Source organism: Corvus cornix, chromosome 8 (assembly GCF_000738735.6).
Source record: "Corvus cornix cornix isolate S_Up_H32 chromosome 8, ASM73873v5, whole genome shotgun sequence".
NCBI classification, from domain to species: domain Eukaryota; kingdom Metazoa; phylum Chordata; class Aves; order Passeriformes; family Corvidae; genus Corvus; species Corvus cornix.
The window spans coordinates 2,557,988-2,584,751 of NC_046338.1; the positions used below are offsets into that span (position 1 = coordinate 2,557,988).

The 26,764-nt window shown below is 42.4% G+C and overlaps 1 protein-coding gene across 4 annotated transcripts in view; it reads right to left on the bottom strand.

Annotated features, from left to right (window-relative positions):
• The window catches only part of PATJ (PATJ crumbs cell polarity complex component), a 140,000-nt gene that overhangs the window by 91,241 nt on the left and 21,995 nt on the right, over positions 1-26,764 (bottom strand). For all 4 annotated transcript variants that reach the window (XM_039555943.1, XM_039555942.1, XM_039555941.1 and 1 more), the window contains 5 exons: positions 23,171-23,247; positions 20,736-20,792; positions 19,227-19,361; positions 15,533-15,697; positions 14,626-14,754 (listed from right to left, as the gene is read on the bottom strand). In XM_039555943.1, the coding sequence (XP_039411877.1) occupies positions 14,626-14,754; positions 15,533-15,697; positions 19,227-19,361; positions 20,736-20,792; positions 23,171-23,247 (563 nt within the window). The remainder of the gene's footprint in view (positions 1-14,625; positions 14,755-15,532; positions 15,698-19,226; positions 19,362-20,735; positions 20,793-23,170; positions 23,248-26,764) is intronic.

The following is a 26,764-nucleotide window of genomic DNA, read 5'->3' on the forward strand; positions in this document are numbered from 1 at the left end:
AGTGCGTAAAGAGCACTCAAGCACGTTCATCCTCTAATGCTACAGAAATGAAGCCTGCTGAGACATTCAAAAAACACTGTCTGCTAACTCTGCCAGGGCTTACAGTTTGCAAAAAGGAAGATATTCCATCACTTGCCTAATCCATTAAGAAATGTTAAGATCTGAAAGGTGACCGATACCCTGCCTGCCCTCTCCTTACACACACAGACACAGCCAGGCCAACCTGCAAATAGAACAACAACACTGGCAGCCTTCCACCAGCCTCCATCCAGCCTGGGACGTGCTAATGTCACAGAAAATAACCACTCCGCACGTCACCCGAGGGCTTCAGAGCAGCAAAAAAGATGGTAAAAATCATTGCAACGTCAGAAGTTTAATTCAAAATATTAAGTTCAAATGAAACCCCCAAATCTTGAAGAGACAGCAGTTGATGTGTGCTGTGTTACTGTAGCATTTCTGCTTTGTCAAATCCACGTGACAACTTCTAAAAGACATTTTCTCCTCCTTAACAGGGTACAGGAGACAGCAACAGAAGAGTAACTAAGATGATTACTGAGAACAAGGAACACTGTAGTGGTGGATACAGAGAGTGTGAAGCACAACAATATTATACACATTGTAAACTGATGCAAAGATACCCACTTCATTTACTCCTTTACCCAGTACTGGCCTTTCCTTTGTGTCCTGTACCACTTCTATCATGCCTTCACTCATTAAAAAAATTATCCTCAATCCAATGAAAATATAAATTATTTTATGGTGGCAGAAAGAGACACAAAACAACTGTGTGGGTTTTTAATTTTTTAAAATTTTTGTTTCCTCGTTTGTTTTCCTAAGATTGCAAATAGCCTTTCTCCCCCTTGGTAAGGGCTGATAAAGTTCAGAAATGCTCCTTGCATGCACTGGCTCTCCAAATGCATAATCATGGGCTGTTTTTCCCTCAGGACTTGCATCTTATTTGGGGCATGGGAGGGATAAAAAAAAGGGCAAAATTCAAATCACAAAGACCACCGTGAATTCAGCACCTCAGTGCTAATTTGAAAACAGGAATGCTTTTTAAACTCTTTATTTTTATATGACTATACACTGCTTTCCGAGGGCACATGTTTTTTAAGGTATGTGCAAACATATGAGGCAATGCCTGTAATATCTGTAAAAGGCTGAAATTAGAGAAGTGAAATTAGAGTTCAGCAGGAAGAGCCAAGCTGGAGCTGGATTCAAGTAAATAAAGATTAGCAACAATTCTCTCCCGTTCTACTGCTTGATCCTGCTCTTTTATAATCTTACGATTTTACAATTTATCCGCAGTGCACACAAGAGGTTTTCTCATGAGTGTCATGTCTTGGCAGCCAAGCCCAGCAGGCTCCCTGTGTTTGCCTCCTGTGCCAAGGTGCTCGTGCTGCCCGAGTGTCTGTGCCCAAACCTGCTGCACCTGGTGCTGAGGGGAGGATTCCCTGTGCTTTCAACAGCCATGAGCCGCATCCCCTCGGGAGATTTTCAGGAACAGACCAAAGAGCAGGAAGCTCAGAAGAATCCAAAGGGATTCCAGGATGGACCAAAAAAACCAGCTTTGCTTTAAGTGTTGAATGTAGATAATTGAAGTTATCATTGCTCTTTGTTCAGGGTTGGCTTTGCCTGCCCTTGCCAGCAAACCCCTGTGCCCAACCAGCCCAACGACCCTGGAACCAACACAGACTTCTGAGGTGGTTTTAATCTGGGGGTTTGCTCCACTGCAAATTAGATATAACCTTCTGGACATCTCTGCACACCCAGGATCCTGCCCAGACAGCCACTTTGCAGCAAAGCAGGCACAGTTCACACTGGGGAGGCTTTGCTGGAGAACGAAACCAGCAAGTTTTCCTATCATGGGCTCATCTCGCCGTAGCAAGGGAGGTTTATGCTGGTTCCCTGAATGGGTGAATGCTCTCTCAGCAAAACTACACCTTTGCTGACACAACAGCTTTTATAATATGACTTTTGCTGGCTTAGCTATATTGATAAAAAATGAACAAAACAAACCCAGCACTCACCCCCACCCATGCAGATAAGCTTACAAAATTCTGTGAGTGAATGACTGGCCCAGTAATTACAGTGCTGACTGAGGATGGGGGAGAACCAGGTTCAAACCCCTGCTCTGCTTGATCCAAAGCTGCTCTTTTTTGGGTTCTGGTCTAGAACCACTTAAGCAGGACATGGGAATCTCACCATTAGCTGCTTCTATGCAGGGTCAGTGGCCTAACTACCACATTTCTGATGAGAAACAGCCCTGTTTCAACTCACCACTGAAATAAAAACAGTTTTGCTCAATAAATCACCATGTTTTGGTAAGAGATAATTTAGCTGAAAGAAGTGTTCCAAGCAACTTTAGTCCTCCTTCTAAAAAGGAAGAGAGGTCCTGCAAAGAAACAGATCCTAGGCAAAGAAGTTTTGAGGACAATGTGGTTACTTTCCCTGCTTCACAACACACACGAGCACAAGCCATGCACTGGAATTGCTTCATGAAGAGCAGCAGAAATCTTAAAAAAGGGGTCCATGCTAAAAACTGTTGTCCAGGAGAGCAGAAAACAATTCCACTGCTGACTTCAAGCAGAGGGAGCTATTGTACAGGGAGAGAAGAGCGGGATGAACTGCACAGTGAGAGCTCAGCCAGCAGCACCAGCAGCGCTCAAAACCTCAGAGTTCACCAGTGGCTGAACCACGATGCGACTGCCACGAGAAATGCAACAAAAGCTGCACAAGAAGGCACAGACCCACTGAATTTCAAGGTGTAATCACGCATCCATATTCCCTCTGTGATTTAATATTCTATCACAACGGTGGATTGCACTGTGCTTTCCTCATCTAAGCCAAAGGATCACTGTGATTTTTTGAAGCCTTGCCTTATGATTTACCCTCGACCCCAAGCACACCCTAAAGAAACACCTGCCAAAACAAGACAGCAAACACCAAATTCACTGAATTCACATTTTCTAAATGGTGAGTGCAACTGCACCATGAGGGCTGTTGCCTTGTTTTTAAAAGAAAGCAGTGCTTGCAGCAGGATGAAAACCAGATCCTTGCCTTCTATACTAAGTGGCAAAGGTATAGTTTGTATACAGTCAGTATAGTTAAAAGGCAAGTTCACTCCCACAGTGGGATTTCGGGGCTGCCTCCATGTTAACAGACCAGCTAGAACCATTCCAAGTCACTAAAGAGCACCAGTGTGACTGTACACCTACCCTGAGGCTCTAGACTCATTTTACTTGGCTCATGTTAAGCCAGATAATAGTGATTTTTAGTCACCAGCAGGGAGGACCAGATTTCAGCCTCTGCTTTAAAGTGAGGGCTCATTTACTGGGATGGACTTTGCAAGCTGGGGAGAAACTCCTTCCTCAAACCCAGAAGTGATACAATTTCAATATTTCAAGAAATTATCACATGGCTTTGTATCAGAGCACAAGGAGAGTGCAATGGGCAATCCCATGCAAACTGGCCATCTTAAAATGAGAATGAATCATACAAACATTAAGATTGGAAAAAACCTCCAAGACGGTCATGAACAAGCCTTGGCACAATTAAGAGGAGCTTTCACCTTTCCTGAAGGATTCCTTTACACCAATGAATCATTTATGAACAATGGGAAAAGGAACTGGACTGCAAAGTAGGGCCATGAGGAGACAAACCCCCTTAACTCACGAGCACTGACACAAGCTCTTTTTTAAGACAGGAATTACATGTGAGAACTTTTGCCACTTGTGTAAACGCTGAGAGCTGCCCCCTGCCATGCAGCAGCAGCAGCCCAGGACAGTGGCCTCCAGGTAACCCTTTGAGGAACTCGTGTGTTGTAGCTGGTGTCCTTCCCTTTGTGCCCAAGCCAGCCACAGAGTCTATGAACTTGTTTAAAATAGCCACAATTTATTCATTCTTAGCACACCATATATTTAACTATGTTGAACCATAGGTTTTCCCTTCTACCCCCGCCCCTCATCAAAATCCGCAAATGTTTCCTGGAGTCCAGGTGTCAAATTTTTCTCCTTATTTTCAGAGCCTCATTTGTTCTGGATTCATTTAGCAGTGGAGAGTCAGGCAGGGGCCACTGCAGTTGCTGCCTCTGGGATCTCTGGGTTAGGAGCAGTATGAAATCTCTTAAAAACCTGAGCTCTGCTAAAATGTTAAGAGCCCCAGGAGCAGGGAGTTAAGAGCGTCCTACGTGCAACGCTGGAGCTGCAACTTTATTGTGGCTTCGATTGCCACGGGCACCAAACATCCACACTCACAGGGCCTTAGGAAGCAACTCTGGAGGCAGAACCAGTGCAGCTGACCTCTGTCCATTCTGCTGGGAAATTAAAGTGATAAACCAGGCTGCCTGTTCCCTTGTCCCTCCCGAAAGGTGGGGTGTGCAGCAGCCAAGAGAGGGCACTCCAGGCCAGCCCAGCTCCCACCACCGCAGGCATTCCCTGCTCTGACAACCCACCCCATCCACCCAGCCAGCCCCAGCAGACCCTCCCTGCGCCGAGGATGAGGAGCACTGAAACTACGACTCTATTGGATGGGAGCAGCTCTCACGTTTGCCGGGGTTTTGTTTGTGTTTTGCTTTTTTAAAGGCTCATATGAAAATGTAAGACAAAGCTGCGGGTGACTGACATTCCCTGTGCAAAGTCACTCTCACTTAGTTACAGGCTATATTAGTTTTGGCATCACTTGAGATCTAAATCCAGCTAGCCTGACTTCCTAGAATATTTCAGCTTTCTTCAAGCAACAAACTGCCTGCTGCCACAAAAACACACATCCAAAATAGCATGGCAAAGGATCCCAAAAGAAACAGTTTGAAACTTTTTTCCCCCTGTACCATTTTTTGATTTATCTGAACATTTTTACAAGTGCCAATTTGTATACTGCAGGTTTCTGTGAGGGAGCCAAAACAAACGCGTTGGAGCTCAGAGGTCAGAGCAGCCCAGCTTCATTACATTTTGCATGGGACCACTTCCAGGTCTAACACACATATCCATATTTAAAACTCTTCAGTGATTCAGATACCAGGCTGGAAGACTCTTAGACACAACACTTTTGATGCTGTACAAGGAAAAGACACCCGCCAACAACGAAAAGAACCAGAGGCATTTTATGTTTGTCTCACTATTATGTAGAACAAAGGTAGAAGTGCACGAGTAATGTACCTATATGCTCGGTGCTGTGCAATTACTCAAAATACTCATTCGTGCTCTCATTTTGTGAAGTGCCTGTTATTCCCTTTGCAGAGCCACCCTCCACAGTGGCACCAACAATGCCAATGGGATGCAAGAATCAGGACTGACAAGCATCCTGCAGTCTTTTCAAAGCACAAAGTGCCTCCCAACAACAGACAGGGAAGAGAGGGAGAGCCAGCTGTGAGTGAGGTTTGATTCCCTCCTTAAGGTGGCCTCACTTTAGGGTTAAGACTCAAGGTCCAAATCTTCTGTTCACTCACTCCAACATGTTTACAGCAGTTGGCTGTAGGAACTGCCAAAGGCACTCTAGAGCCTGGAAAAACATCCCTGAGAAAGTGCTCAACTGGTTTTCGTTAGATCCACTGCATCGGAGTGAAATCCGAAGCATTTCAGACCTGTTTCTGCCTCTTCCACTCTGGTTGCAGTCAGCAGGACTGCACAGGAAGGAGCTTACACAACGCACAGCCTCTGGCTGTACCAAAGAAATAAACTGCAGGCTGATGTGCTGAAGCAACACAAACTTAAATACAGAGCAGTATTCAAGAAGGAACGGTGAACTTTGCTGTGATGTAAGGCAAAGCACTGGAAATAAAACATTACTATTTATTGATCTGCAGTGAGGGAATAAAGCAATGAATTTCAGAAGCTCTGGTGTGCAGCCGGCATTAATCAAAACTGTTGTGGGAAATGTCAGCAAAGAAACAGGAATTTGCAGGGAAGGGAAAAAAAAACCCAGAAACAAACCACACAGAGCCCCACCCAAAGGAGGAGAGGGAACAGCAAAATAAGAGGAGGAGGTGGCACAATGGGTTTCCCACACCAGGCTTTCATCATCTGGGATCTGAAATCGTATCAACCTTCCCCAGCTAGAACGAACACGGTGGCCGGCAGTGACTCAGAGCCGCGTGGGTCTGGCAGGGCAGGAGAGCACAGCGAAGTCCCCACCCCTCTGCTGTGGACCAGGGACCCCAGGGAAAAGACCTCACACACTACTGCTCTTCCCAAACAAAAAAATCAAAGATAGGCACCGGCTCTGGGCGTTTTCAGTGTCACTGTGCAGTGGACTCAGGTGCCTGTCGCTATCTTTTAATTTATCAAACTTCTCAATCCATCTAACGTTTTATCCGCCTTTCATATTTGCTCTCGACAGAGCTAAAGTCACAGGGATTACATTCATTAGACTCTCTTAGTATCTTAGACTTTCAGACTTTGCAGCTCCAGAAAATACACACTGAGTGCTGACTACAGGGAAAAGCCACAGAGATAAGAAAAAAAAAAAAACCCTGAACTCCTAAGGAAGTGGAGGAAAGCCACTGTGTGATGAGATAAAGAAGAGATAGAGATGTGTGGGAAAGAAGAAAAAAAATACCAACAAGCCAAGGAAAAAAGTATAAATGGTATCACCTACACAGCCTGCACTCAGTGGGCCTTAACACAGGTTGTGGGTTTGATCAGCTTTCAGATTCAAAGAATTCCTGAACTAAAGATCCAACCAGAGAGCCCAGCAGCACTTCCACCAGTGAGGTGAGCTGGCCTCAGCACTGGTCAAAGCCTGTGGAAGCGCAGGATGTGTTTTCACACAAACCAGAGCTCTCCTCTGCATGGAAACCTTGCTTCACGAACAGCAAACGCATGAATTATGGAAGACTTGCTGCAGAAGAAGCTGCAAAATAAAAGTGGGCACACACAGGACAGGTTGGGTTTTACGCAACAAGGATCCGCACACAGTGACTTGGCCCAAAGGCTCACAGAATCCCCAGCCTGGGTTGGGTTGAAAGGGAACTTAAGGATCATCTCATTGCACCCCCTGCCACGGGCAGGGACACCTTCCACTGTCCCAGGTTGCTCAGAGCTCCATCCAGTCTAGCCTTGAACACTTCCAGGGATGCGGAACAGGGTAGACGGGGAGCAGACAGAAGGGTTGGCAGAAAGGTTGCAGAGAATTTTAGGGTTACAGCGAACCACATTGCAAACAGACAGAAAATTCCTAGTGGGACAATACTCCTTGGATTTGGGGAGCAGCATCTTCCAGCAGGGTGAGGTACTAAGAAAACAGAACACCTCAAAACTTCCGTGAGTTTTTAGGATACTTCATGCTTATCCATCAGCACCAACATACACCTCAAATCTCATCATTTCAGAACAGATTTGGAGCTCTCTGGGCTGAGCTCTTCCACACCCACTGCTCCATCATCTCCACATGCCCACTGCCAGGCCAGCACAGCTTCCTCGAGCCTCATCTACATTATCTCAGCCTTGCTGAGATTTACCAAGTGGTTAACAGAAAATCCAGCTACAGTTTTGTCCCTTTAAATTCTCGCCTTCTCTCGCAGGCAGAAGACATCTGTGGAATAATAATGAATTTCTTTGGTTTGGGGTTTTTTGTTTTTATTAAAAGCTATTCTTTCTAGCAGGAAATGAAAAAGAACAACCAGATTGGAGAATTTAGGGGAAGAAGGGAAAACATTTCTAAAGGTTAATAGTAATAATACTGCTCAGCATTTATTTCAAGGATATGCAACAAAGCAAAGAAAAACAGATGTTCTCAGTAATGCTCCAGTTTCTCTGCAAACTCAGGTATTGTCCAGAGCTGCTGCAGCTCACAGGGCCAGGAGGGATGCTCCTAGAATTTGCTCTACAAGACAGCAAAAGGAGGGATAAGGAAAATCTCAGTCCTTTCCTGAATGCGGGACAACCTGGGGATCAGCACGTGAAAGGCATGTCCTGCTCGACCAAAATCTGCTGCCCCGGTTTTGGCTGGGGTAACCCAAGGCTGAGATAAGAACAGTTTAATACCTGAATAAAGTAAAAGGCAATAAAAATGCTAATACTAATAAATATAATGAAAAAGGACATAACAAAAAGAGAGAGAGGAATAAAACCTGAAAACAACCAAGTGATGCACAATCCTGATGCCCAGCCTGTTCCTGAGCAGTGATTCACCCCTCCTGGCCAACTCCCCCCCATTTACATACTGAGCATGATATCCTACAGTATGGAATATCCCTCTGTTCAGATCAACCCTCCTGGCTTCTGGTGCACCTCCTCACTGGCAGAGCATGGGAAACTGAGAAGTCCTTGACTCAGAGTAATCGCTACTTAGCAACAACTAAAACATCACTGTGTTATCAACATTGTTCTCATGCTAAACCCAAAACACAGCAGTGCACCAGCTACTAAGAGGGAAATTAACTCTATCCCAGCCAAAACCACAAAGCCTGCTTAGTGGATGAGGGAAAGGCTGTGGATGTGTCTACCTGGACTTCTGTGAAGCTTTTAACGCTGTTTCCCACAGCATTCTCCTGGAAAAACTGGCTGTGCATGGCTTGGATGACCAAAAATCTGGCTTTTGTCAGCACTGGTGTGGCAGCAGGACCAGGGCAGTGCCTGTCCCCTGTGCTGGGCACTGCTGAGGCACCTGGAATCCTGAGGTCACGACAAGAAGGACATTGAAGGGCTGGAGCATGTCCAGGGAAGGGAACGGAGCTGGGAAGGGGCTGGAGCCCCAGGAGAGGCTGAGGGAGCTGGGAAAGGGGCTCAGGCTGGAGCAAAGGAGGCTCAGGGGGGACCTTGTGGCTCTGCACAAGTCCCTGACAGGAGGGGGCAGCCGGGGGGGGGTCGGGCTCTGCTCCCAGGGAACAGGGACAGGAGGAGAGGGAACGGCCTCAGGCTGGGCCAGGGCAGGCTCAGGGTGGGTATGAAGAAAAATTTCTTCATGGAAAGGCCCGTCCAGCCCTGGCACAGCTGCAAGGGTGGAATCCCCATCCTTGGAGGGATTTAAAAGCTGTGTGGATGTGGCACTTGGGGACATGGGGCAGTGGTGGCCTTGGCAGTGCTGAGGGGAACAATTGGCCTCAAAGGTCTCAGAGGACTTTCCCAATCTAAAGAAGTCTGTTATTCTATGAGATTCCTCCCTAACTTCTCATTTAGGGTCAAACTGATGACCCCCTCCAGCCCAGTGTCAGGGAATACCCAACCCCTAATGTGACTTCCTGCCTCCAGGTTCTCCAGATCTGTCCCTCATCAAGCTGTTCCTGTGGGTCTGTCTGTATCTTCCTGTGAGACACAAAATCTCTTTGATTTCTTATTAAAGTGGTCTCTGCTCTCCCAACACATTACTACTGCAGCACTGAGGTTTCGGAATCCACTAATCACAAACACCTCAGAAACTTCTCCAGGAATGTGCTCAATTGCATTCACCAGCTCTTAGGTCCTGAAAAGTAGTTTTTAAGCTGAACTCCAAGAGAATTTTTCAAAAAGCTACACTGGATTCAATTCATGACACACTATTAAGAATTATTTTACACATGAAGCAGCTTAATATGATTTAAAGGATGTAGAACTTTCCCATAGGGGGAGAGAAGCAAATCCTCCGTGAGATGAGTACCAACACAGTTGGTACTGAGGCTTACAGAACTTTGATGTTAATGAATGTGGATGGGTTGTAGAGATGGGAGAAAAGCTGCCTTTATCAGTTTTCCCAGTACCAAGCTGATAGCCATTGTAAAACTGCTTTTTAATACAGCTGTGTAGCTTTTGCCAGTAAGCCACAGGTTTCCATCACATGATCAGGTGAAAATGTGCTTAACAAAGACGTGAATATGCTTCTTTGTTCATAACAAACTTATCACAAGAACAGACAAAAGCTCAAATTATCACAAGAGGGCAAACGTTTAGCCAGCAACTTGTCAAAGCATTCCAGCCTGCATCTCACTGCCCAACAGACCAAGAAAGTAAAAAAAAAAAAAAAAAATCATCTACTTGAATACCACCTTCTACAAATAAGAAGTCAGTTTGCATTTTTGTAACGCTGCATCTGGAGCCTGTTTGGGGCATAAAGAAAAGAGGAAAGATATTTGGAGACACTTAAATTGCTCCACTTCCTGCCGTGAATGACTATGCAGTGATTTTGTTAGAAAAGAGAAAACAATTGTTTCCCATGTTCCCTGGGAGAAGGACAAAACATAACCTGCTGAATGTGCAGCAAATGAGACTTCAGTTCAACAGCACGAAAAACTGCTACTACTAATAAAGGGAAGCCAGGAATAAGGCAGCTGTGGGATCCCTGTTGCTAAACCACAGGAAAATCCCCGCAGCACTGACCCAGGCAGCTCAAGGCAGGCACAATTCACGCTGCTTCTCCAGCTCAGGGTAACTTGAAGCTCCTGGAGTGCTGAAATGCCTCTTTCTGCTTCCATGGATCACTTGGAGCAGGTGAGTCCATGAGCTCCTACAGCCTGACAGCTCTCCAGGGCAGCTGGACTGTGCAGAAGCAACCAGGCACTGGGGACTTATCTCTCAGCGCAGACAGGGAGGAACAGCATCTCACAGTCCTTCCCAAGAGTTATGTAAAATGTCAAACCTCCCCGTTCCACCCCTCACCCTCTCCAGTTTCATGCACTTTGAAACAGCTGCTTTAAAAAGACTCTGACTTCAAAGCACAGTAAATTAAGCTCCACATAAAGTCCATTCAGCTTTTTGTTTAATTTGATAAAAGCTCATCAGACCATTCAAGTTACCTTCTGGTCAATACTGCCTCAAGAAATCTGCAATTCAGCTACCTGCGGTTTTTCCAGTATTTCTGTAAAACATTACTGACAGAGTCTGTTAGCCTGCAAAGCATCAGGTCTTTGGTAAACACGGTTTCAGGGCTCAAAGGACCTTCTATCCTACTGGGATCTCTTCTTTTTCTCTAGCAGTCTTGTGGGATTTTTCTTTCCTCTTGCTCTAATGCCCTGGGATCACGGGTGTTTTTAGACAGCATTTCTCTATTTTAACCTGATAAAAGTATCTTTTAATTTCTGTCTAAGAAAAAGGGATTGGTCTCAAAAACAATGGCTTAGCTCTTGACTTGCTGGCCAGGAGGCTGAATAGGGCTTGGAGCAACCTGGTCTAGTGGAAGGTGCAGGGTTTGGAACTGGATGAGAGTTAAGATCCCTTCTAACCCAAACCGTTCTGAGATTCTGTGATTAGTTCCAGGCTAGACAAATGTACTGTTAAGCTGGATACTTTCAGGTCTGCTGATAAAGCACATGAAATACACTGACTGTAGCCCCTTCCATCCCAGGTGATCCCAAATCGCTCCACAAGCAGCGTCCCGGGTCCCTCCCTCAGCATCAGAACACACTTGGCACTACCTGTGCCAGCAGCACTACATAAAGGTTAGTGAAGAGGTGAAAGGCAGAGCAACTTCTCCAAGTGAAACTAGAAGGAAATTAAGGGAAGCAGAGGGTATTACTTCATGGAGGAGTTGGCCACAAGACTGAGCAGCACACCTTTTTAATGGCCAAGAGACCTCTGCAGCCTTCCCATCTAAGCACCATCAAGAAAAAGCAATTCCTGGCTCTAGGAGCTCTGACCAGGCTCCAAAGCAGTGGTGACAATAGAAAAAACCACAGATTTCATTTTAAGACATCTTCAGTGTTTCTTACTTAAATAAAAGAAAAAAAAGAATCCACTGAAATCCATCATTTCAAGAATCCACAGGCTCAGCTTCCCATCTACCTCCCCTCTCGCCAAGTACTGACCTTGCTGCCAGCAGAGCAGATTTCCTACTACAAAATTACAAATTATAACATTCAAAGGGGGGAAAAAGGGTTTTTTTTTAATACATAAAGACCACAGGAAAATGAAGAATATCTGAGACTATCCTGTCACAGTAAAAGGAGTAACTTCACCCCAAAGTTTTAAGAACATTTGCACAAACCTTATTAAAAAAAAGAAGGTGGCTCTGTTTTAAGCTTTTAAATCCCTAAAGACAATCAAAAGAAAACACAGGACAAAGTAGAAATACTATTGATTATGCATAATTGGTATAATTAATTTGTAATTAGTTCATTAAAATATATAGGCATTGGAATTATGCTTGTACATTTCTGGGAATATCCTGCAAGTCACTTGGGATATGCTTATCATTTATTTGATAGATGAAACATTATTAGAAAGACAGCCCATTAAAAATTAATATGCCAGAGTAATAATTTTCTCGATCTCAGCCTTCAGTTTTCCACGTACTCAGACTCCTATTCTGCCTCACAAAGAGTTTTTATTAATTCTGTTTTCCAGAGCATGACTTGGGAAGCACAGAATTTAGGACAACTGAGGCACAGCATCCTTTATGCTGAGAATGCAGCCAGTTTTGAGAAACAAAATGGCAAATTTTATAAATTATATACAACAGGAGCTTTCAGCACCACATCTAATTCTACAATTAAAATTAAGATGGAAAGGTAAAAAGCCTTGTGCTTGAAAACAAGTACCAAAGAGGAATGGAAAGCAGCAGGAAGAAACTTCCAGAGCACTGGGAGCAGCCTGGTCTCTAATTGCTGAGCATTCTTGTGCTTCTGCAGCGTGTCTGGCATCTCTCACTGTCAGAAATGTAGGAGCAGGGCTCCTTAAACACTGCAGGCAACAGCCACCAGTCCCTCTCTAGGGCTGGGATCCACTCTTTCCAAGGTGTTGTCACACTTTGGTGTGGGGCAAAGTGAGGTGGAATTGTAGAGCCACTTTTTAACGCCGGTGCCACTTCCCTGTTCCCACTGAGCTTCCAGAAGCCCTCCCAGTATTGCTGAAGCGTCATTTCAACCAACAGCTACAGAAATAATTAGATCTTCAAAACCCAGGGTAGTGACATCACCTCCTCCAAGCTGGGTATGTAACACCAAACTTTCCTTAAATTTCTGCAATGGACAGAGAGTCAGTCCTTGTGTGTTAATTACCAGCATCACAAACAGGCTGCCTGCTCAAAATCTCCCCTTCAAAAGCATTTTCCTCCCCACCCTACCTCCATCAACACTATGGGAGCCTAGAAAGGCTGGTCACTCACAGATTATGAAGATGGGAAGACCCATCTTCATTGAAAAACACCTAAAAAAGAATTAAAAATCCAATTCCTTAAAAGAAGCAAAATCAGCAGTGGATACACAGCACAAGCAGCATCATTTTCCATTATAAGGCTTGAATTTTCTCTGGTTAAAAAAAAAAAAGAGTATGTGCCTAAAAAAACACCTTTCATGTTTTAAAGAAGGCTCTCCAGGTCCTTTAAGGCACAATTAAACACTGCTGTAATTCTGTGCTCCCCAGCAAGTCTGTGTTAAGAATTCCAAACACTCTCCCAGGAACCACACACGGGGGTTTTTTTTTGCCTTGCCTCCACTGTAGCATGGACAATTATTTATTTTCTTTGCCTTGCACTCAAGGATGTGATGGATGTATTTACATAAACACACACAACAGTCACAGATATCTCCCTATCAAAATTAATCTGCAGATGATGAAAAGTGTAAAAGATCTAAGAGGCAAATCCCAAACAAAAGAACGTACTTTATACACTTTATACATAAATATCTTGAAATTATAAAGATCTGAGATTAAGTGGTTTACCACTCATTTAGAATTGATTAGAATGTATTTAAATTTAGCTGAAAGTACCACAACATTGCTCGTGTATTTGCATCTGCGAATAAGTAAATAAAAAGCCTGTTATTAAAGCCTTCATTAATTCTGATTATATGAGAACTTAAAAGCAAATCTGTGTATTACTGCTCTGTAAAGACTCCCAGCAACTCTAGAGTAGAGCTGGCACTGCAACACAACATGTGTCAGCTAAAATGACTAACAGGATCTATTTTCAGTAATCTTAAATCGCACTGGTAAAATATAGAATTAATGGGTTTGCATAATACTTCAAATATTTTTTTCCTTCTAATTCATTCCCAACTCCTGCCTTATTGTATCAAAAAGTGAATTTTATATCACTTGACATTTATGTACAACAGTTGAACACATTTCATTAAACTACAATGTTTAGGCAGCACTCAGATGTGATGTGTATATTATTATAAAGAGTAATCCAGCTATTTGATTCCCTTATAAATATGAAGACTGGAGGTTTAAAAAAATATATCACGTTGACTAGAAACATGAAGAACATTTCATTCTGACTACAGATTTTGAGAGTTTCTACATATTTAATTGAAGCCAGTATTTTTGAAAGAAGGAATCGTTAATTTTAATAGGATTTCCCTCCAATTAAAGACTTGTCTGTTAATTTCTAAGGAGTTTAGCAATTAAGAATATAATCAACTCCAACTAATACCCAAGAATACTCACTTGCCACTCTCACAGCTGAAAAGTCATTCCAAGTTAAAACAAAATACAACAAAAAACCAACCTTCCCCAACATTTAGTCATTAAACTCAAGAGTTAAGGGGTGGAGTTTCATTAAAGGTTTTGCACTTTATCATGTTCAATAATCAGTGGTTTAGAACACTCCCTTCTTTATAGAGTTGGCCTCAAAATACATTGCTTTTCCCTACAGTTTCTAGGCCCAAGTGTCAAGTCCACTACCCAGTAATCACCATCACATACCACTTTAAGGCACCATGCATGACAAAGGATCAAAGGGATTTTTAGCATTTAGTTATACAGGAAGGTATACCTGATAGTCTAAAATGCTGAATCCTAAACCATTCTTGTCTTTCTCCAGCTCAATAACCTTCACATCAGGAGACCATAATGCCAATTCCCCTTCTTCCTCCTCGGGATTGAAGTCTTCCTCAGGTTTCACCTGGAAAATAAAAGCTCTGGTTCAAATACCATTCTCTCAGTTCTTTACAAACACTATTCCTTCAACATTTTGATTATTAATGGTGAATACATGCCCTAAAATGTGACCTTTCATGGAATTAAACCTTCACTGAGCATTATGAATAGAGTTTTCTCCAGCTTGCTGCCTTGAGTACTCCCCAGGGCCCAGGCCTACATGTTTTGAGCATCAGAGCCCAACCTGGCACACAAATACCCATGTATTAGTCTAATTAATTATTAGAATATTACTAACCTGTTACATGCTGATGAACTTCAGCTGCCCCATTAGATGCATAAAGGAAAAATAAACAGCATAAAAGATTTAACCACAGACAGCTAATAGAAAGGCCAGACAATCAGAAAAGATGAGAAGCCAAGCTGTAAATACTTTTACAAATAGGAGCAACCACAAGTGTCAAGCTTTAGTTTGAGACTTTAAAGCTCCTGCAACGGAAAGAAACTTCTAAGTTTAATTTTTTTTTTTTTCCCAGTTCTATGAAAACCTACTCAGAACATGGAAGCAATCAGCTAATGGTGGCAAGGATGTGATTTAGTGTAATTCAGAGCTCTCACTCACCTATTAAGTGCAGGGATGACGAATGGGATGTACAGTCAGCAAAGCAGCTCACTGATTTACCTACCTTGTCTTCCCAGGACAATGAAGTTTCTCAAGACCAACCCGTGTAAACCCAGAAATACCTGCAGTTTTCCACAAAGTTACTGTCCTTTTGCACCAGTGGATGACAGGAGGACTCTACCTTTTGCTCTGGAGGGGAAGCTGCCACGGGGGGCTCATCCACGAGGGACTCGGTGCCATCATCGAAGAGCCGCCGGCAGCACACCAGGGTGAAAGGGGGTGGCACTTCCTTGAGGAAGGTGACGGCCTCACGCCGGGATTTTCCATACAGCTGCACTCCATTTACCTGTATGGAACAGGAACACACATCCACACAAAGAGAATTAAAGGATATCCACCGAATTCTTGAATTTAGTTTTTTCTTTTTTTGGCGTATATTTTTCCCCGTCTGAGCGTGAAAGTCTGATTTTACCTGGGGATTCTGGCACAGCTTGCACGGTTTTATTAACATACACTTCTGAAGAATATGTAGGTTATTGTAAGACCTCACCTCCAAGATCTTGTGACTACTGACTGCTAAATCATGGCTCTTCAGCCTCCTCTAACTTCTTTTCTGCTCACCACTTTTCCAAGCCTAAACCTTTCCTAGAATTCTTATTTCTTTCTCACCTGTTTCTTTGTTGGGGAATTTTTTCCACATTAGGCTTACATGTTTGAACGTCAAAAGCTAAAACATTTGATTTTCTCACCGTATTTTAAGCAAACAGGGGTTCTGAGCTCCAATCAAAAACTTGAAATCAGAACTACCACAAGTAGTTTAAAAGTTGGGCTCAATGACCTTAGAGGTGTTTTCCAAACTTAATGATTCTGTGATTCTAACTTTGCCGGTTTAAAGTGCAACAAAGTGGTTGAAACAAAAATAGATCCTACAGAAAACAGGCAAGAGCATTTGTACAGTAAGAAAGAAACCAATGACAGTAAGCAATTAACCAGAAAGCCAGACAAGGGTCAAAGCTTACCTTACCATAAAACCAAGATTGTGAGTGATAACAGAAGAACATTGTTAATGGATGTTCTAAACATTAGTGTTTGACTTTGAAACAGAAAAAAAAAGATAAAGGTAGGTAGGTAGGTAGATAGATAATGGTGCTTTAAAAATGGGATACTGCAGTTGCACTTTTTTGTGGCTGCCCCATCCCTGGAAGCGTCCAAGGCCAGGTTGGATGGGGCTTGGAGCAGCCTGGGATAGTGAAAGGTGTCCCTGCCCATGGCATGGGGTGGGACTGGATGGGCTTCAATGTCCCTTCAAACCCAAACCATTCTGCCACTCTGTGATTCTACTTCTGCAGGAAAAAACCCCCGTGATTCATCCTCTTTTACCTATTTTATAACCTTTATATCCTGGGGGTACTTCTATCTGCACCACAGGGCTGTCCCTAAATACGAGGAATGCAGGATGTCAGCAGGTGTCACAGGTCTGAATATCACCTGTGTTAACCAGCACTGCAGCCCCAAAAGAGCAGGGGTTTAACCCAATCAGTGCTGTGGACTCAATCCCAACACTTTGTGTGTTCCAGGGATTTCTTTCAGGCTGCCTCAAGCCTCTCTCATGACCAAATGTCCACACTGCTGGAGGGCAGCCACTGGTTTAGGAATCCAGCACCCCCCATCCAAGTCACTCCACAAAAGGAACCGAGGCACAGCAAGTGGGGATAGCTAAAGATCACCTTCAGTACTTCCCTCCATACCCAAACTGCAGAAGAAACCACATCTGATCCAAGAAAACAGAGCATGGAAACATTCACCAGACATGGACACACCTTTGCATGTGTGCACTTGAGGGAGAGCCTCTCCATACACCTCCCAGATCTTGCTAATTAGAGGGATTCAATCCTCAAGCTAGGCTCCACAGCAATCCCACTTTAGCCAACGTTTGCTTCCTGACCACTTCTATTTTTCCCCCCACTTCTTCCTTTCTTGCAGTGTAAACATAGTTTGTACTGCTGGGAAACACAGAGTTCCTCTCACACTCTACATCCCAGCCAAGCAGAAAAATTGAGAGTGGTGGAACTGGCCTCCACCACGGTAAGACAGACTGCTCTGGGCTTTTTCTGCAAGAATTATAGCAAGTGCTGAGCTATCAGCCTCATCCATTAGTTAATTATTTAAGCAGAAGGATCTACGCGTAAGGATTTTTTAATGCTTGGAGAGTGGCAGCGTGGTGGAAAGCTACCAGCACTTCTCAGCATCCCATGATGGATGGGGGAGAGCTACTGTTCACCCCCCAGCAGACCTGGGGACTCCCATTTCTCCTGCTGCAGCTGCCAGAAATCAGCCTCTGAGCAGGCAAGGTGCCCTACACCCACTCATTCAGCCCATCAGCCAGCCAGCCCTCAAATAGCAGGGAAATTGTACAACAAAAGGGCACAAAGAAGCAATTTACTCCTAAAAAAGAACACAATGGAATTAGCTAAAATGAAGGGCAGGGGAGGGGTAACGTGCTTTCTGTCATAATTCAAACACATCATTAAAAATAATCAACATTCAACCTCACTGTAGACTGAAAAATAAAATCCTTGCTGCTCATATTTCAATCCCCAATGTATCAGGCCCAGGTAAGGCTGCTTGTTTGGGGAATGGGGCTGTCACTTTTTCCACTGCAAACCCCTATTTAAGGGGATTTATAACTTGGCTGCAAAAACATAGTTTGGGCTAAACCTGGCACATGCAGCTTTAGCCCCAGAGCACATTTTTATTTTGTTGGGGGCTTTTTTCCCCAACTACAGAATAGCAAAAAATTTATACTCACTAGGTCTGGACATACCTGTGAACTTAATTCTAAGAGTAATACATGAAACTGTTAAATATATACAATTAAAGTTCCCTAAGTTACTCTAGAGCACAGCATTATTGCTTTTTGTGTAAATTTTTTTTGTTTAGTGGCCAAGCAATTTAAACGACACTCCCAGCATTCCATTAATCCCTTCCTTCAGGAATCAAGATTTCCTGCATTAAGCAATAAGAAAATGTTTTAGGTCTTAGTGATATCAGTATGAATTTTTGATGTTAGAGAGTGAAGAAGTAAAAGCAAAATAGCTGTACACCTAACAAATCAATCTTTCAGAAGGCCTAATTCTGTTTCCATTAAATGTTCTTTGCATCCACTAAAAAAAAGGTTCAAATATCAAAATATTCCACAAGGAGCATGCATTCAATAAGAAATTAATGTCTTTTCACTTGCAGGCTGAGATACCAATGGATACATGTACACACACATACAAAATAGGAATTATTTTAATGTTATCAAATAATAATTTTTCCTGAGAAAATAGGTCTGGTGTGACTCTGATAACTCCCAATACCTCTTTATACACATTTAAACAAACTGATGTATTTGCTCATACACACAAATATCTTTCAACACTCAACAAAAAAGTTTTATTGTGTAACTGGAACCACTATTCCTAAGACTGTTGTAAATTTTTTAGGAGTGACAAATATTCAGAAAGATTATCCACCACAAAAGCTAAAGCCAGATTGTGCAGAAAGACTGAGCCACAGGACTACAAATAATTCAACACAAATATTATCTCTGCCTTTGTAACTCTTGATACTCACGTTAAAACATTTCAGAAAAAAAAAAAAAAAAAAACCATGAAGTCACTGAGAGGTCACAAGAATCTGACATTTTGTCCATAAGCGTGAATGTGAATGTGAATTCCAAAGCACAACTCTGCTTCCTCAACTAACTCTGGAATACTACTATTGCACACACAGCAGCCACGCCAGAACTTAAGAGAAGCATTTTAAGAAGGCCAAACAAAAAGGAAACACATAATTTTTATTTTTGTGGGGGTTCTGTTTTATTTTTTTACCTCCAGAAGTTCATCCTCCAGTTGCAGAAGACCAAGTGCTGCAGCTGGGCTATCTGGAGCAATGGATGATATATAATGATGTCCATCAAACGTGTCCAGCTCAACTCCTAATCTCAGAGTGTGGATGGGTAGTAACTGCCAAAAGATAAATATAAGTATATATTTAAGTATAAATCTTTACTTACCATGATAAAATCAGATTTAGGATTCACCAAATTGAACCAAACACACAGTAAGATGATTAAATGTTCACAGTGACCTCATCTGATGTCCATAACTTCTCTTCACAAACTGTTTGCACAAATAAAAATAACCAGTCTGCTCTTTGGGGGAAAAGGCAATCTGAACTGTATTCTTAAATAATTGATCTTATTGGGAAAAATGCAGAGAGAAGTACCAGCTAAAGTCCATCCCACCCAAAAGGTGAGTTGTCAACAAATCACAGAATGGTTTGTGTTGGAAGGGACCTTAAAGACCATCCAGTTCCAACCCCTCTTCCATAGAGTTGGAGCAAAACAAAAATAAAAGAAATAAAAATAAATAAAAGAATAAAATAAATTCCATAATTGCTATAAAATCTCACCACAAGTTCTTACTCCTCTGGGAGCCACACTCCTCTGAGGTAGAAAAAATATCCATGAAGTGTTCTCTGTAAGTAGTTACTAAAACTGATACCCTTTTTCTGCAAGGGGAAATCACTGATTCTGTGTCAGCCTTTTCCCACTGGCCTCCTTAATTTGGAGTTTTTCCTTAGGGAGACTCCAACCCTCAGTGCCTTAAGTCTTAATATTAAGTCTAATATTAGGAAAACTCGAATAAAAGTGATACATTATCCAGACAAGGCAGCAGAAATCATGGCAACTTGGGAAGAAGAGATGATCAGCAGGAGCCGCCCCCTCAGTTTGGGAATTTTCTGGCTATTTTTCTGGATGCAAGTAAAAGGAGCAATCCATTGATCCACAGCACTCCTTCACAGCCATGTCTGATTATGACTTTATGGCCCTTCCCCAGTGAGATGTCCCCACAAATATATAAATTCATCACCTCTAAAACCTCTTTTCCACAATATTAACATATGTATCTTGAAAATCTCTTAGAAGTGAAATTAATGTAAGCTCTGACAATTTAAATTAATTATACCTCCCTTTCCTTGAGCCAGGATTACTGTGGCAAACTCCTCTGCAGGACAACGGCATAGTTCAGCAGTTTCAACCTCTGCCGTTCTGTGCAATTAAGTACCCCTAAATTTAGGGTTTATGTGCATGGTTTGAGGGAGTTTTTTTGTTGTTTGGGGGTTTGGTAATGAACTGTTAAAAGGTTCATTTGCCTGTGCTATGAAAAGGTACCGGATCAGTCCAGGAGATAAGCAGAATATTGGCAGCCTTTTTTTTGGAAAATATAGAGCCACAAAACCACTAAATTCCTGAAACACATCTGGAATGGTGTCATGTCCTCCCAGGACTGCCCTGCCAACATACACCACGAAGGAAACCACCATGGAAGTCTTACCTTTGAGTACTTCTGGAGCTCTGAATCGTCTGTAAAGGGCATATCCACGTTCACAACCTAAAATTGGACATCAGAACATTTTTCAACAGCGGGACAATAAAGACTTTACCAGAACGATGAAATTCTGCCAAAAAAACTCACGAGCAAAATAAACTGTACTTAAACAAAGTCACATTGATGTGAAAGAATTTTAAACAAATGTTAGAAAAATCTTTCAGGCACAGAACATTTACAAGTAGGAATGTGGTGATTATGCACTATTAGCAGACTCCAATATTATCCTATTCCTGGAGCCCAAATGCCAATTTTAGTCAAGTTCAGTAATCCTGTGTAAGCACAAAATGCCATTATGTTTGACACAAATACCCACACGGACTTGCCAATCAGAATTTGAAAGTATGACAGCTTAAGTTGTTACCTCGGGCTATAGTGCAGCCATCTCACATCCAGACTAACCCACCAACTTCTGTTGCTAACATGGCTTGAAATACAGAACTTTAATTACCAAATGGGAATGGCAAGTGGGTTATTTCAAGCAGGGACAGGAAACCCTTTCAGTATCTTTTTTTAAGATTAATAAAATGACTGTGTTCACCACCAGTTTTCTTGTATTGTCCCTCCTTAACATAACAGATTTATCTGTAACCTTAGAAGGTTCTTCACTCCAATTTTAAATGTAATAAGACAAAATCATAGGATGGTTTGGGTTGGAAAAGACCTTAAAGATCATTTAGTACCAATTTATGGCTGTCAAATCATGACAATGGCCCAGGGCTGGAATTTGGGACACTTGAAGTTGAATATTTGAAAGAAAGCTACACTTGGGTAGATCTGCAAAAAACAGGTAGCTTTTCTTTGAAAACTTCTAGTTTAATAAAGATTAGACTTTTCTTTTGGATTAATTTTAAGTAGGGCTTCCAGCATGTTGTTTTCCAGTACTCAGGGTGTTTTTCCTGCCAGATAGAACCCATTTCATGTCCATGCATGTAACTAAATGGATTTATGACTGGTAGCTCCTCAGCCTGACTGATACCACATGGTCCTACGTTCCTGCCCAGGATCTCAGCTCCTTCCACTGGCACCACAAAGGACCAGCAGCACAGAAGCCACCAACCCTTCTCTTCAAACAGCTATTTCCTCTGAAGATAAATACTCCTGAGAGAATCCTGTAGGGACCTTCAGGATGAGTTCTGGGAGCCGAGTGAGGACAGTGTGACACAGGGACTGCGGTGTCACAGCCTGGACTCAAACAGAACATTGCTACTGAACACAGGAGAGAGGCACAGGCGACCAGAACCAAAAAATGACTTTCAAAATGGGATGCCACAAGAGTTCCCTTCTATTATTCAAAAGGCCCCATCATTAACATTTTCACTGCTGACATTTCACCGGCGGCGGCTGAAGAAGGATTGGGAACAGCCAGATTCACCAACTAAGCAGGTTTTTGTCCTCTGTGGGAAGTGTGATAGTGCTCAGGGAGGTAATATCAGCCCCTTGAAATGTAAGGATGGGAATACCAAGCAACTGAAGTGAGCAGCCAAACAGATTTATTGCATCATGTACATAATCTTAGACGAACTTCAGATCTTAAAGGAGTGCTAATGGAAAGAAGGGAAGCGAGTTTCTCAAGGCAATTCTTAAAGCTACTTTAAATCTTCCAGCGAGTGACTGGAGCGATGGCTACTCCAAGTAGTAAAAATAAGTGTCTCTAAATCAACTGGACAAGCATTGCAAAGACAAACAGGGCGTTTTCTTGGTGGTGGTGAGAATTTTTTAAGGCTTCGGAAAGAACACTGTCCGGAGTCTTTTATCTGTACTCACTGGCTCACCCAGCACTGAAAAGCACAAGTGAATTACAATTTCCATCAACTCCTCGTGACAATTCATCAAAACAATCTTTTGCTAGGCAATTATTTAATATGAAGTGAAGAAATATCTACTAGACACTGGCACCACAAAGTTACACTACTGAGAATTACTTCGTATTTTCTCAGCATGTTTGAAAATCATTCTTTCATTCTTCAGATAGAATTGTAAGATTCTTGTGAAAACAGAAGCTCTATCCTGAGCCTTTTCTTTATTCAGTGCCCAGTAAAACAAATAGATCATGAATGAAATAATAAAAATGCCATATATTTTAAGTGGCTGCTGTGATGCAGATTTAACAGGACAGTTGATTTCCTTAAATCACTGTTCCTGCCTTGTATTTGTATAACAATAGTATCTATATAAACAGAATAAAATAAAAGGGCAACAAATCTCCCAACTCATTATAACATACATTTCAGCCCTGATGTTACAGGAAAGAAAATTTGATGTTACTGATGTGTTCGAAACACTGAACTGTTCTATAAACAGCCTGTAATGCTAAGCTCACAGATCTGTAATTTAAAGAAATAACATTCATGAACGTAGTTTATTGAAATAAAACATACCATAACTTCGTATTCTGGTCCCAGCAGGTTTTCCCACTTGGATTTTAGCTCATGTGCTGGAGGGAGTGGGACTCTTCCTAAATATGAAAGTGAATATTAAATTTACAAGCATATTGTACATTCAGAAGTACATTTACTTCTAAATACTCCAATAAAAATTCAGTGTAAATAAAAGATTAGAGGGAATAATCCCCAAAAGGGAAGTGCATTAAGCTGAGTCTATCAAACAGTGCAAATCAAAAATGTCTTTCTTAGGAAAAACAATGCAAAATGCCAGCCCCTGTAAAAGTGTGATTTATTCAGCTGAGAGGCAGAAGAGGTGATGCTTGATGATGAGATGTGAGTTCTGTACCACGCAGTACTGTAAATAAATCATTCTTTCAGGCTGCAAAACAAATTTCACACGGCTTCATCATTTGTTGCCATAAAAACGCTTCCCACTCCAGGGAAACATCATCTCCCACCCAAACGAGCCCCCTGAAGAAGGAAAACACCTGACAAGATATTGCTGTTATCGAGGGGCTGTGTCAGCACAATGCAGGCACAGACTTTATTTATACATTTGGCAGGTATAAAGGCTTGTCTACTTTAATTAGGCCAGTAAGTAACATGAGCTTTAATATAAGCTCCAGTTCTAAACCAGTCTTCCGTGGGAACTTGGCTATCTTGACATTTATATCTTTTCAGCTTTCTTACTTATGCAACCAAGGCAGTATTACAGTCCTGTAAGACAATTTGACAGAGCTAGACAGCAGAAAATGACTGGCTGCCCTGTGTTTGACCTCAGCCAGAAGCTCAGCTCACGTATAAAGTTCCAAGCTGGAGCAATGTGTAACTGGTAAGAATCAAGCTCTACAGCAAATTCCATCGAGCAGCTACAGCAGCAGCATCTGGGGGCTGAATTACCAAAAACTGGGGTTTTTTTTCCCCCCCCCTGAATGACTGCAATAGTTTGTCAGATGTCTAGACAAGGCACAGACCACTCGGTGTTGCTGCTGCGTCGCTCTGAAATTCTGAATGTAAAGCACAAGCTCACGTTTTGCACAACAACAGTGAGTAAAATACCTCAGGGGGGAATTGTGAAGACACCATGAGGAGCTCAGAGCCCACCTAGGAGCAAAAGCCTGCACAAATGGCCTGTCAAGCTGCCTCTGCTCTCAACACCTTTGCAGACAGCAAAGATAAAGCTCTGCAATACAATCCTCTTTACACACTTTGATAACTTTGAAGTTCTCCACTCATCAAAAACAAAGATTGAAATTCACTTCTACAACACAGCCCACCCCTGCATCTCTCCAGCTCACTTTCAGCCATGCCAGACAGGCAAATTCTGTCTGATCTGCACTGAGAAACCACACTCCTCAGAGCCTCACAACTGAGATGTCATTTGGAAAGAGGATCTTCAACCTACAGGCTCAAGCAGACACAGATATCTGAGAATTCCAGCAATCCTGACAGCTGTTTTCTCCTACCAAAAACACACCCCACCAAGATTAAAAACTCGGGTTTGTAAATACAGCCCACAGTTCTCTCTGAAATAAATTATCTCCTTAAAAAAAAGGGAAGACAAATTGTCCTAAAATTCTCAACTGCCAGCTAAGGTTTTTTGACTTCATTGGAAATTAAGTTTCTAATGTAAGACTTATCATCAAGCATGGGCTGATCACTGGCTTTACTTCCCAACTGTAGCAAAACCAGAACACCAGTGCATTCTTCTGCTCCTTCCATTTGCAGACAAACACAGGGACAGAAATTCCTTAGTCTCTTTTTCTGCTATTACAGAGTTACAACAGTGTGAACACACAGGACCCAAGCACCTGCAATCCCGGGTACAGCCAAATATAGATTTTAAGGTTCACCAGGAATAATGAATCTCAGGGTCAGGCTCAAAGTTCAGTTCAGCAACTGTAAGCTGTGTTCAGCTGGCTGAATACAGATTTTTTTTTGTCACTTCCAAAACACATTACCAAAATCTACGAGTTGTTCAGAGCAGGTGCTGATGTACGTCTCCATTTGAAGTTTTCCCCTTTCTTTCTTTCAAATACACTTTGAAGTCTCTGCTTGTAACGTCCTTAGAACTGTGGAAATGTGGGCTGAAGGGATTTGGATTGAATATATTCAATTCCAGTGGCATCACTCAATTCACTTACAATGTTCCTTTTTCCCCAAACAGCTTTTTCCACATGGCAGCTAATAGGAAATTTCTTCTACTCTCTCATCCAGCTGAATTCCTCATGACCTGACATATGTACCATGTCTTCTATAATGTCCAAGGCCTCAGAAATGAAAACACTTCCCAGGGACAGCTTTCATTAGCAACAACTTTTCAGCATATTTTGCCTGCCCTTCTGTCTGCGCTTCCAGGAGGTTTTTAATTTCTAATTAGCAAGCATAAAGAAGAAACCACAAATGTATTGTAAAAATCATCTTTTCTGGTCAAAACTGTCAGCTTCTTCAAAACTGGGATCTTTTTTTCTTGCAGCTTCCTCCTGGTCTCACAAAGTTACTACACAAGGGTGTGTACTGTGCTCTGGTGCCCTTCATTAAAGCCCTACCTTCACCTGCCCTACTGCTGGGGCTTTTTCCCCAGACATCTCTTAAGCTCCTGACTCCCATCATCGTCCCTCTGAGTTCTGAGTACTCCTGCAAGGCAGGATGGAGCACTTCTGCCCAGACTGCAGGCTTGCAGAGGCAGCTATTAAGTTCATTGCCTGCACAGTTTCAGGCCTTGTGCACGTTGCAGCCCAAACCCTGTTGCCTTTGTACCAGAACTGCTTAAGCATGGCTTTGCCTGGCCAGAATTACTACTTAATACCTCCCCAGGAAACACAATTTAATAAGAATTTCACACAACTGGGCTTAAAGGGAAGTAATACGCATTTTATAAAACATACCTTTTACATTAAACTTCTAAAAGCATTTCCAGAGTTTAGTCAGAGGCTTAAATTAGCAGTATTTACTTTAGCACCATTATAATGAAGTGCCCATCACCACATCCAAAATAAGCACCTATCTTTGGAATTTAAACTTGGCCATTAAATTCTATTCCAAGGTGAAATCTCATACATCGTATTTCTGCAGGAGTGAAATATGCAGAGAAGTCCCACAGTAAAAAAAAACCTGGGCAAGTGACACAGGACAGACAAAGTGTTGCTCTTTTCTAGCCTCTGTCATAGCAAAACAATGCTTTGAGAACCCCAACTCTCAGCTACTCAACCACCTCTGTTCTGGCTTGCTATTTCTGGGAACATGCAAAAGTCACAACAAAGGATGTCTGGTTACAAGGCTTGGACAGAAAAGTCAAACAGAATGGAATATAGGAACTGCTACATCTCTCTCATTTCCAGGTTGTCTTTAATACTGACAGATCTTCGACAATCACAGCAAAATTGCTATTCATTGACAGCCGTAATTTAGAATCCTCTATTACATCTACATATCTTAGAAACTACAAGGCATAAGGATAATTTATGCTGACTTTAACACAAGCTGTATAAATTCACCCAGAAGTTCCTGTAGAGAAGCCCAGAAATCTGTGGGGAAATTGAAGATTCTGGAAAGACCTCCAGCCTTGGTTCCAAAGTCAGCTAAAAC